The following is a 13,453-nucleotide window of genomic DNA, read 5'->3' as shown; positions in this document are numbered from 1 at the left end:
ATCAAAGCTACCTCCATCAATAAATATATACTTTTAATATTATTCCCCTGAATTCTTACCACCATACAGACTAAAACAAAGTGTTTGTTATAAATGCATTTAAGTCCTCCATTTTGAGCATTACTAATTAAGGAAGCTGTCTATCAACACAAATATGTATATCTCATGTTTTACTACAGGAGGTGAAAATAGCATTCTCTCTTCTTAAAATTTAAAACACAAAACATCTGTATCGTCAAAGCTGTTCTTTTGTATTTTTCATGAATTTTCTATTTCAAATGTTTCTTGTATCATACGATGTTTCTGCACAGACACTGAGCTTAATCTCCAATTGCTTGAAAGTGCTTCATTCATGAATGAAGCCATTATCATTCTTTCTGTTAAAATGTAGGTATGTGAGCACATCTAAGAACAGGTGGACTTCAAATGTGTAGTTCTATAAATAAACTATTAAATTCGCTACACATTTTCTAGGCTGACTTCTTTCAGTGGTAGCCAACACAAGTAGGTAAAAACCAGAAAGGTTAAAAAGGATGATATGTGCACAGGACATAATTCATACATATATAATTCTTTCATGACTTTTAGCACTTCCTACATAACTTGAATGAATTGTCTTTGCAGTATTTAACCTAAGTGTTATTTCTGTTCTTGAAGGCACTTTAACATTAAAAATAAGTTTTGGGTCAGCTTAGTTTAAAAACAAAACAAAAACAATGATAATGAAAGACCAATGCAACATCTTAACTTTCAAAAGTATGAGATTTAGTTCCTAGGTTCCACAACAAACCTGATTTTTTCACATCATATTTCAGAAACTATATAAATATTTACTAGAAGTAAATGCCATGACCATTGCTTAACGTTCAGAAGCAGCAGTCACTCACAGCAACTGTCAGTATGAAATAATAAATTTACTTTCATGCACATCAAATGCATCCAGTTAGGGTTTTTTCTGAATTAAATCAGATGAGGATTTTCTCAGAGATTTACCATCATCATCCTGTAGCGCATACGTTAATAGAATTTTCAATTTCAAAGGAACAGATGTGTGCACCTTCCTTCAGTGAAATCCAGAGCACTGGCAAGAGGCCTGCACCATCCTCCTAAGAGAGCTTTGTGTATGACCTGGTTTTGGCCTCTAGCAAAATATAAATATTTTTCAAGGACTGTGCTGGCCAACTTTTTTTTCTTCCTTTTACATATATATATATATATACACACACACACACAAAAAAAAAAATGTACGCATATACATATACATGTATATAAATAGGTATTGAAAAAATACTGTTAGGCCTATTAAAGCTGAACACTTAGAACAAACACAGCCGAAATACAAATTTGGATTCTGTGGAACTCTGGCATTTCCTATAGCTTATGAGGGCTTGAATCTGTGGCCAAATTGTTTATTTGCCTTTATAGAAAAGGATACGGTAGCTGACAAGTATACGGTTCACGTAAATAAGCCTTCAGAATACTAAATACTTTAAACAATCATTACCTTGAGTTTGTTCTTAAGTCTTGGCATCAATATAGTGTCATAACTCAACTAAACTAATAAATGGTCAAGTAACCTACTCAAACAGGTGAGACTAGTAACATTTCTGTAAAAATACTGTAAAAATCTGAAACTGTCTCCCCACTCCCAGATAAAATCCATTAAGCACTGGGTAGTGTAAGAGTCCTTACTAATTTATTTCAGTTACAGAATACTGATATATTGATTTGTAAGATCTCAAACAGATAATCACCTTTCTATTGTGGGTATGAGGGAAGGTGGAGGACCGCCAGGTGGTGGTGGAAAGCCTGTAATAATAAATTGGGGGGGGGAAGGGGAGGAGAGAGAGAGAGAAGAAAACCGAAATCAACACATAAAAGAACTAGGCTAAGCATACAATGGCAAACAAACTCCAGAGAGTACAACGCAAAAATTGTTTCTCACTGTGTAAATGGGTTTTATTTTGTAAGACCGAGAACTGCTTTCCAGCTTAACAAAGGCAGAGTATTAACATATATTATCAGCGCTTCAAATCAAATACCTTATCATTCTTAAAAACACAATAATTTAGAAACATAGGAAAATTCCTGAGTATCTAACAATACTTAACAAACAATGATTACAACTATTTTCTGCACAGCTGAAAAAAACAGAATGGAAAGAAAAGAAGGAAGCACACATCTAAGAAACCGGCTGATGAGGTCCACTACTCAACAGCTTTTTCATACATTCTCTTTTCTGCCTGGCATCAAAATAGCTAAGTCTACATCTATACATATAGTTTTGTATTTATGAACTTTTATCTATATAACTAAAAGGAAGTTGCTAAGTTGCACATCAGTTAAGTTTCCATTTCTTAACCAAATGTGGAAAAAAATTCTAAGCAAGTTTACCTGGTGGTGGCACTGTTATTGGTATACCTAAAAAGACAACAAATAATGTATCAATTATAGTAATAGTTAATGTTTATTATCCGTAGATCTAAAATAAGATTGAGCTATCACCACATACATGATCAAGAAGAATGATAACTTATTTTCTGTGTCCTCAGATCAAGATCTAACATTAATACCAATTGTTAAGATTTTATGCAAGCCTTGTGAAATTCTGGCTTTTTATTTAAATTCCTATTCTTCAGGATCTTATTTAATTAGAGACAAAAATAATGAAGAATTACTCTGGGTCTTAAGATTAGAATTAAATCCATAACCCTAAAATGTTTAGTATCCAGAAGGAAAGTAACATCCCATAGAATATATTCACTTTATTTTATATTCCATGACAGGATGAAAGGAAACGCAATTGGCCTCTGACCTTTAATAGCTTAGTATAGGAAATAATAGGTCCACATGGACAAAATATTCTAGCAACAGTAAGCATTACAGACTTTTCAGTCAATGCTATGCCACACTGCAATGAATCATTCAGTTGCTACTTGGAGGGGAAAAAAAATTGTTTGGCACTCTATTTTCTTGTAAATACCTGAGAAAGGAGCATCCTTTAATACAAACACATTCAAAAACTGTTCTAACTTTTCTGGTTTTCAGACCTAGCTTAGCTGTTAGGAATCTAATGAAAAGCTGAGAAATTGTTCCCAACTAAATTAGCTGACCTAACAAAATATACTGCCTCAACATATAAACCTATCTTATTTGATTATTAAAGGAATGATTACAAGGTAAAAATCATTCGTACACTTTAAAAGACATTATCTTCTCATACTTTGCAGAACTAGCTTTACCTCAGTTGAACACACAAAACACTGTTACATGAAAATAATAAACTGGGCTAACACAATACCGTCAGAACTTTACCAGGCATAAAGCTCTTTCAGTTATGAGCAACTCTGCTTCTATTAAAAAATAAGTACTTTCAGTCTGACAACTCACTGCAAGACTTGCGGAGGGAGAGAACAGAAAACTTTGCCAAGTGCTTTCATCAGTTTTGCCACAACCGTGTAAACATCCAAAAAGAACAGCAGCCAGACCCACTTAAATTAAAACCCATCTCATTCAAGTTCCAGACTTCATCATTCAGAGAATATGCTAGATGCACTGGCCACTGCATGATTAATTTTATGTATATATCATTAGTTCAGCATTAGAACTAAGACTATTGCATGGCAGCAACATTTAACTACATCTACATATTATAATGTCTAGAAATGCCAACTGCTCCCAAATTGCTTTGGCAGAAGGACAGAATGAAGGAATATGCAAGCTGAGAAAGAGTAATCAATATCAATGTTCACTAACTGCTGGTGATTTCACCATGAATTCTTACTAGCATTAATCCTATAGGATTAAACAAATTGTGAAACAAAATTGAGGTTGCTGTCCAATCCCAAAGATGTAAAATCTAACCTCTCAGCCAAAATGTAAATCAGGAGACAGTGAACCCCACAAATTTCTAAACTGCATGAGCCACTTTCTCTTCACCAGCACACAAGCTTTCCAACGTGCCCTATCGTTGTTAAGAACACTGGAAATCATAAAAAGTTGGAGTGTGTAACATTTAAAAGACCAAACACTCCTAATGAAAATTTCTGGAAGAAAAGGAAGACTGGGAACTCAAACTGCTGCACAATTGAAGTATTTTCTATTCTTTTTTTTTTTGGTTAATTGCTCATCTTAATAGATTCTTCATGAGCCTACAACATAGAAAATATATATATAAAAATATAAAAAATACCTCTTAGCACCAATGTTAAGAACGTAAGCTAGAAAAATATCAGAAGTTCTCTCAAATTGATTAATTTATTAGCTCTACCTTATGCTTAAAAACATTTCAATTGCTTCACTAAAACCAGTATATTGTTAGCCCTGAACATGGCTCTCGGCACTCTGCACAGAATTGCCTGGAAAGCCATCAGAAATACTCTAAAAAAAAGAAAAAATTCTCTTTAAACAATTAATATATTCCTCAGAATTTTATCTTGTGCATAAACACAAATAAACACCTCATCAAAAGATTAAAAGCCAAATAAAAAATATCACTTGAGAGCCATTCAAACAAAATTAAGACAGACTGAATACAACTAATATCCAGAGACCAAACATCCAAATAATTTTAATGAATTGATTAACACAGGGTATTATACTAAAAAAACCCACATAGGCATTTTTTCCATCAAAAACGTTTAAGAACATTTAAAAAGTCATGATTATTGATTATTGGTATCATTTTAAGACAGAAGCTAATTTACTAGATGGTATCATAAGGGAAGAAAGTCTTCTACATTCCAAGTTAGGAAGTATCACTAAAAAGATCTAAACTAAGTTTTTTTCCCTCACCTTCTGCACTAATACACAAATGTGACACAAAACAAGAAACAAAAAATTCATAAACTTCAATTAATGGAAAATTAAGAATCTCTTAACTCTTCACTCCTTCGCCTTCTACTAACGCAGTGTATAAAAATATACTTGAAGCGTCATCAGCCAATTACTTCTTCTGAGAAAGAAAAAAGACTCTGAAATATGGAGTCATTTCTTACAATGTAGGGACTAAACTTGAGTAGCAGTGCAAGAAGGTGATTTAGTGTAGGTCACGTCACATCCCTACAACACGTCGTACTGCCACAAAGATAGACCTGGCCTAAACCTAAATATTCAGACTCATGTGTCAAAAGCAATCCAAATGGCATTAGTGCAGCATTTTACCTAATATGCTCAAAATTGCTTTTAGGACATTGTATACCATCCTACTAACGCAAGGCTAGCAAATATTTACAGAAAACCGAATAGGTTTTACTACAGGAAAGCAATGCCACATGCACGCCACTTGTGGAGTAAGGAATCAAACATGGTAACGCTGCCACAGCCTAACGACATACTGCAAATCAGCTGAACTGTGTAATAGCCCACAGCAATGTAACATAACTCAACTTGGTGTAAAAACTTCTTTTGCCACAGGCTAAACTAAGTCAAATTCTCTCTCCTTTATCACAAGATAAAAAGTACACGCTTAGATTGCTGGGGCTGGGCAGATGTACAGTTACTTGCTAAGCCCTGGTAGAAGTCTAGGCAGTCAAACTTCCCACAGTTATGCAACAGAAGTTCAATACTTCAGAGTAATTTTTTTTAATATCACAAATACATGTCACATTTTAACTACACTCTTAAACCAAAACACATAAAACAACTTTTAAAGCTTGTTAAACAGAAGCATCCACGTTCTTCTTCAGATTTAAATTACTCCAACATAGCAATAAACCAAGAAAACAAAAAACGCCTTTTTTGCCACAGCCAGTGATCTCCTAGGAGTATTTGAGAATTTTCTGCATTTGGCCCTTTGAATCGTTCCAGGACTTGTTCCTCAAAAAAGATTTGAATCACACGAGTGAATGAATTCAGGACAAGAAAGATAACTTCAAAGCAAGATCCTTTTTCAAAGGGGCTTTTGGAGGATGTTTTATATTTGGAATACTTAAATTTTCTGGCAAGTAGTCCCAGTTTAATATTGGGTAAGAGTAGGTTTTTTCCTCCTCCTCCATTGAACCTAGGAGGGATGGCAGATTCTATTTTAGGAACAGCTTTGAAGATAAAGAGCTGGCAACAGCACAATTAAAACACACGCCTGAAGAAACCAAATCCACAGCTCTTAATCGTTATTTTCGAATCTACTCGAAGCACGGAAGGATGTTGAAGGAGACCTTCTGAACAAGTGTATGTCATAAACCTGTCTGTAAACCATAAGACTAAAGCCAAACCTGCTTGCTAAATCTGTAACACATGTGGATTTCTTTCACCTTTTAAAGCTCAACAGGTGAGGGGTTTCATAAGAACAGTCCAGTACACCTATATGACATCCCTGCACCAAGTGTGTTTGGAGTGTCTGTGGGGGTTCCTCTCATGCTTTTAATAATATGCAACTTAGATCACCTTTTCTGTACCATAATTACAATTAAAATAATTACTTTCTAAAAACTTGCAAAGCATTACCTGTATTATTTTATCAGAAAGGTTTTAATGCAGCTTAAGACTGCAGTTAGCATTAGCGTCACATTCCTCTCCTGTCTGCCTCCCCTGCAGTAAGCAAACATCACAAAATTGCCAGAGCAGTAGCATATTCTCTCTTCAGATACCCTATTTTTTATATTTATGCACAAAAACTTGGAAAAGGGCACAGAATTGTTTCATCTTTAAATCTCTTCTCTTCTGTTTTCTAGGTTGCACCATTACAAAATGTATGGCAATCACTGATGAAAGCCAGAGCTTGCCAGGCAGCAGGAGTTAAGAGTTTTAAAATCAGCAGCAGCAACTGAAGAAAGCAACCTCTTGTATGAGGATTTAAACTCTATAAAGCCCCACACAAACAACGATGTTAATTCCTCGCTTATACAGAGAAACTTTTAAAAGATTCTCTACGCAAACAGAATAGCAAAGAAACTGCTAGCATGATTTCAGAACAAGTCAAGCAAAAGAATGCCAGGAACAAAAGGAGAAAATAAGGAAAGGGGCTCTACCTTAAATCAGTCTCTTCTATAAGCAAATCCTTCACTTTCCTACTAAAATACTCCCCAAAGTTTCTCCATCTATTTTCTTATTTCCTTGCTAAGTCCTTTTGAACTTAATTCCTTAAAATGAAAACACTCAGGTAACTGCACTATTTGTGCAAATGCCCGTGACACTCCCCCCAGTAAATTTCCATAAATATGAAGTTTCAGTAAATATTCAGTAAATGCCAGTAAATTTCAAACCAGATTTAACAATGAGAAGAGTTCTCAAAGAGCTTTGATTCCTCTAAGATTCACAGACACAGGATGCTGGATAAGAACATCAGGTGCTAATAAGACCTCTGACTGAAAGAAGGAACACGGCACAAACGCAATTCTTACCAGACTTTTGGGAATTCATACATACTGTGAGGGGAAAGGGGAATTAAAGCTTCTATTGCTGCTTTGACCTTAGACATCAGAGAATCCAACTTCTAACACAAACTCATGGTATGCCATACTTCTGGTTCGAAAGTTTTTAGAATGATTTGTTAACATGTACCTCTCAATAGCATTAACGCTGGTTGAATTACAGAAAACAGCTTCTCACTTCAAACGTTTTCAAGGACACAAGATCCAACATTTAGTCTTTAAGTAATTATTTACTACTTGGATTATGCTTACTGAGAAAGTAAAGACAAAAGTTTCTGTTTCTGCCTTGCAGATATATTTAAGAAAAGAGTAGAAGACAAAATTCTGAAATTCTGCACATATAGCCAAATGTGCATGTCTTTAATTCATTATCATCAAGCATTTGATGATAATGCATCTCTCATTTTTCACATCCTATGTAGTGCAGGATATTTACCTGGTGGGGGAATCAAAGGTGGAGCAGTACTGACAGTTGGGGGGGGTGGGAGAAAAGGAGGTGGTGGAAGGTGGGTAGGTGGAGCTCCTGGAGGGAAAAATGGAGGTGGCTTGGTAAAATTGTCTACTTCAGGATTAGATCGTTCTGAAAGAACCTGTAAAATATCAAACTATAGTTACAATTGCTATGTCAAAAGGGTAGAAGATAGGTTTCCTCTCTTTCCAGTTACTACAACAGGAAAGTATTACTTATGCACCTAAAGAGCCATATTCAGATGGTTTAAGTTCTATCTGCATCCTACGTTCAGCGTCCCATATTTGCCAAGTATCTGAGGGTCTAAGAGCAGCTAATAGGGAAAAACAAACATAAGACTTGAGAGGGAATATAAGCCATCTGAATATGGCCCAAAACACCATCTTAAATTTATATATAACGGAAAATATTTTAAAAATCAATATGAAAAGCATGAAAAAATCCAAGACTTTAAATTACTTAAACACTGTGAGATCAGCTGAAAAAACCATGGCAGTGTTTTCAATAGAAGCACTACAATCCATTATTATTTTCATTGTTTAACCTTAACCAAGGTTGGCATGGAAATGCAGCCAGGGCACCAAGCAACCTTGATTCTTCTCCACAGGTAAGTCAGGAGAGAAAAAGCGTATTCAATCTTAACGCACTTAGTTGTTTTCTTAAGCTAATCCAAGCCCATAAAGACTAAAATCATAAAGACTAATCTTACAATTTATGCTAAAATAATACAATATAATTTTTTAAAAAGTACTATCAACTGTTTATTCCTTCATAACTTATTTTTAAAAGACTGCATTTTTCACACTGCATAAGAAGAGGCTTTCACTTTCAGCATTAGTGTCTGGCAGGAATAGGAGAGAGATGGACAGTCAGTTTAAATATTTATCTTTGTCACTTAGTAAACAAAACACTATGCCATGCAGATCTAGCAGAGCCAATGCTGTCTCCTGGATTGTAAGTCTGCAATACTGCTAATTTCCTTTCAGTAAGAAGTACACCAAAACATTACTCTCTTGAAACATATAAAATATTTTATCTTAATACATTTCAATTAACTGCCACAACTTTCTTTCCTGAACTTAAAGCTACTTCTGTATTACTCATTCATACACACTGAAATGTTTTAATTAGAAGCTATGGGGAAAGCAAACATGTCTTTTAGTCAAAGATAGTGGGCAAATCTGCAGTATAAAACCTGTATGTTGCTGTTTTCATTAGCACGCCTTCGTCCTTCCACCCTGCTGATAGTGATGGTCTGTCCAATCACATCTATTGTGCCAGATAATCGCCTGCAACACAAGACAAACCAGAATCAACAAGTAGAATTAGAAAAGGAAAAAAAAAAAAGAAAAAGAGAGAGAAGAAAGTCTTATGGACTCCTCTCATTCTAAATGCCAAAAGTTCCTTCTCCTGTGTAAAACATAAAACACTGTTTTCTGAAGAACATTGAATGTGATAAATTTGCTGAACTATGCAAGTGTGTAGAACTAAACAATACAGCAATAAAGACTCCTGCAGGATGAAGGCTGACTCTCCACATTCTCCTTCCATCCCCTACAAGACAATAAACCTACACTTCTGTTGCTGATAAAAGAAAAAAAAAAAAAGGAACAATAGAGCGAGATCACAAAAAACCTCAGTGAGAAAAAAATACATTAAACAGAACTACAAAAATCTAAAGTAAAAGAGTTATAAACTAATCATTAGAAATAATTTCTAAATTGCAAGAAACTATAGTGGAGGATTCCATGGAAGATCAAACGAAGGTAAGTTAGGAGGCAGAAATAAACATAAGCCAACCCTGCCATGCATACTATCGATATTGCAGCACATATTGAACAAAATCAGCCGCCATCTCTCTCATCTTGGAATACACAGTCTTAATATCAAACAGAAAGTATATGAAACTAATAGACATTGACTCTTAAATTAAACTTTGCATGAAACTCAAAGGAATCTTAGACCAACCATTCATACTTCTGTTCCTCAGTTTTCCAAATGCAAAATCTCTCTCTCTCTCAAAACATTTGCATAGCTAAGCACTATGTTCACCTTCTTTAAAGAAACTGGCAACAAAGCAGCACAAGATCCACCTCAGTCGCCCTTACAACCCAATCAGGCAACAACAGAACATAATCCAAATTAAGAACACCTACCTTAGAAGTAGTTAGTAATGGATTTTTAGAGAAAGATGACAAGAAAGTGACAGGCATATACACATTCTTTCCCTCCCAGTTTCTGCCAATCAAAAATCTAAGGACTTCCCATGCAACTGTGTTTAATAGCCCCTGATTAACTTGCATTTGCACAATCTCTTTTGAACATACTTTTACTTTTGATCTCCAGTGATGAGATCTGTTTCAGCTATTTTTTTGCCTGACAATTATATTTGGTGCCCTACAGTCCTTGTGTTAAAAAAAAAAAAATTAAAAAAATATAAAAATATCCCTGTTGTATTCGTGGTACCTCTGTTCTTAGTTGTCTCTTTCCCAAGCTGAACTAATCCACATCTCTCTTCATACAGAAGAAACTCTATTACTTTCATTATTTATTTCATCTTTTTGTGGCCCCTTCCTACCTCTACTATACCTTTTCTTGTCTGATATAAACAGAACCACAGATAAGATTCATCTCTCAATGCATCACAGCTTCATGTACTACCATAATGACACTTCCCGGTTTGTCCCCCACTGCTAACAATAGCTACCACTCCATTTTCTTATTTTGGCTAACACTGGAAATTGAACTAACATTTTGGGAAGCAGCAACAATAATTCCAAGATCTCTTTCTCAACGGGTATGATTAATCTTCTCTTAATTATCTAAAACCTAGAAAACTCATTTTACTCAGCTTTAGTCCTTGTGTATTACAGATGACTCTTCTACAGCAAGAAGTCCCTCCTCAGGCAACCCCCTGCTTGGCTCGCTCCACTGTTTTGTAGGGCTTCCACTTGGGAGAGAGGTACTTCAAATTAAGACTCTTCCTCTCTTGCACTGTTTGCACACTGCCAGCAACTCTTGGAATCGGCACTGAAAACATAGGCAATGGACACCAATGCAAGAGTACGGGGCATTAAAGTAGTATGTGCATCAACCATACCACAATAATACCAATTTTGGCTTGGGAAGCAGCCCAGATACAACACTGCATTACCAAAGGAAGCAAATCTAGACTTCCGGTTGGTTCCTAGACACCAACTTTACTGAAATGAACAAGGGCTTTCACTTAATTCTTCTAGAGTCTGAAGAGTACACCTATGCTTACTCATTCTCACTGAGCTGGTGCTTTATAATTTTTTTTTAATAATCTTTTACAGTGGTATGTCTGTTGTTCTTCCCAACAGCTGCCAAGAGATTTAATTTTTGTAATGATGGATGAGTTCAGGAATTTGCCATCATATCTTGAAATTCTCTATTTCCAAGGCTGCAACAATGATTTCATTAAGTACTCCACTAAAAGAGCTTGAAATTGAACAGGAGAAAGCATACGTTCAGTTGCAAATGGAGCAGCAGATGACACCGCTGTCAAAAACGCAATCTTCACAAAGACAAGAGAGGCATATGAAGTGTCCAGAATTTAACAGTTCAGCAGTTTTGTAAAAGGGGCAAATCTGAAGCCTCGGATCTTGATTAAGTCATAGCAAGTTGGCACATGGGGAAATTTCAAAGACTACCCAGTCATTATCTAGCTTAGTGATAAGATGTTAAGCAGGCATTACTAGATTTCTGTCTCAGTGCTGTATGCAAATAAAAGGGCTTGGTTTGTCCCTTACATGATCAGGGCACCTGGGACACAGATGCATTCCCAATGGATACACCCAAACATAAAAAGGCAATCCACACGTGTGGGATGCACATGAACCCACAGCAGAGTTCATACAAAGTGTAGCTTGAAAGGAACATTCCAGCAACTCAGTGAGTGATTTCACTCTAATTAGAGAATGGTTATTTACGAGCTATTTGCACTATGAATACCACCCTCCGTGGAGATTTAATTCAGAAAGATATCTCATTCTCATTTGGCAAGTTGAGTTTATTTAGGTTCTACAGAGCAAAGAGAAAGGGCGGGAAAAAGAAGGGGGGGGGGGAAAGACAAAACCAATTATTTTCCAAATTCATAGCTTCAGAAATCACCTCTCCCCACCACAAGTAATATAAATAATGAACTGCTTTTTGGAAAACCTGCCCCCCCACTTTTCAGAATTCAGAAACAGTCTAACCACTGGATGCCACATTTATTCACTATAGTCTAGTCTAAGAATTATAAAATTATAGTATACTTTAAAAAACAAGTTTAATACGTTCTTGTGTTCCTTATTTTGCTTATGTATTTTATGCCTTATTTTCCTCCTCTTGAGGACAGCCTCAACTTTGCTGAGCTCACTCACCACTCACTGATATAATTAAGAAGCAAACAAATTTAATACAGAAATCATTGATATATAAAATAGACATTTTTTCAAAATAATACTTGAGCTTTTATGATTTAGTCTTGCAAGGCTAGTTCATGAAACAAGAGCTGTTTCATGTTGCTCTTTGTTTCATAGTAATGACATAGTTTCATAGTAATGACATATCACAAATCCATTTTCTATAAAAATTCTGTTTATAGAAAGGCCCAACCACAGAGAAAGCTGATAAATAGCCCATCACATTGACAGGTTAAATTGTCTGAAAGTGAAATTCATTTAAATGTAATGTACTCTTTACTAATAACCCAAAAAGCATAAATGGAGGTTAAAAAACTAAGAGCTTCTGACAGAACAAGTTTTGTGATGGAGAGCTATTCTAGATATTACTGGAATGAGAAAATACCAGTTTTTGCATCCAGCTTGTAAATGAAACTTCTGCTTATTTCTCTGGTACTAAAGAAATATTATCTCACAGTCCTTGAAAAACGGACCTTGAAAAGCACCTTGAAAAATAAAGAAAAGCAGTGGTCTAAAAACCAGTAAGATATCTCTATGACGTGGCTGGTTAGGAGAGGTTTGAAATATGTCAAATCCTCCTCATGTTCTAGAAAGCACTGTACTCAAAAGAGATTCCTTCAGGTTTTTACCTTAATTGTGACTACGCGCACAATGAATATTTATTTCATTTTATAATATTTAATACCTCTAGAGAACAAAAATTCTATTTTATACCATATTGTTTGTATATGATGTGCATTTATTAAACTATTTCCATTATGTTCTAACTCCTCCTTCACGGTTACACAACACTTTATGCTATTCAACAGCCCTAAATATCACAGAATCAAGACAAGAGGTTCAGGTGTCATTTCTAAACAACTGATAGCTCAGCTATGATTAAGACAGTCATTGTTTACAAATCCAAGCAAAATTTCTGACACAGACGCGTTGTATAAACAAGCACTGAATTTGTCTTTGAATTAAACATTTAGGATGCAATTCTAGTGAAGTAGTAACTTTTATTTGCTGGTGAACAATAATTCTGTTTCTATTTTGTAAACTACAACCTCCATATTGGTAATGAGTAATACTCTTGCTAGACCTCAGAGATTTTTTTTTTTTTTGAGAATTTCAACTGCAATCGTATGCAAACATCTACTGTACTCAAACTAAAAAGGTAAAAACAGTAGGAACAAAATGGT

At 35.3% G+C, this 13,453-nt stretch overlaps 1 protein-coding gene across 12 annotated transcripts in view; it reads right to left on the bottom strand.

Moving 5' to 3' along the window:
* The window catches only part of FIP1L1 (factor interacting with PAPOLA and CPSF1), a 43,989-nt gene that overhangs the window by 12,954 nt on the left and 17,582 nt on the right, over positions 1 to 13,453 (bottom strand). For all 12 annotated transcript variants that reach the window (XM_075149090.1, XM_075149093.1, XM_075149095.1 and 9 more), the window contains 4 exons: positions 9,035 to 9,128; positions 7,807 to 7,960; positions 2,395 to 2,421; positions 1,755 to 1,809 (listed from right to left, as the gene is read on the bottom strand). In XM_075149090.1, coding sequence (XP_075005191.1) covers positions 1,755 to 1,809; positions 2,395 to 2,421; positions 7,807 to 7,960; positions 9,035 to 9,128 — 330 coding nt within the window. The remainder of the gene's footprint in view (positions 1 to 1,754; positions 1,810 to 2,394; positions 2,422 to 7,806; positions 7,961 to 9,034; positions 9,129 to 13,453) is intronic.

This window comes from Calonectris borealis, chromosome 4 (assembly GCF_964195595.1).
Source record: "Calonectris borealis chromosome 4, bCalBor7.hap1.2, whole genome shotgun sequence".
Taxonomy (NCBI): Eukaryota; Metazoa; Chordata; class Aves; order Procellariiformes; family Procellariidae; genus Calonectris; species Calonectris borealis.
The sequence above is the reverse complement of the archived record's forward strand: the minus strand, read 5'-3'. Positions and strand labels throughout refer to the sequence as shown.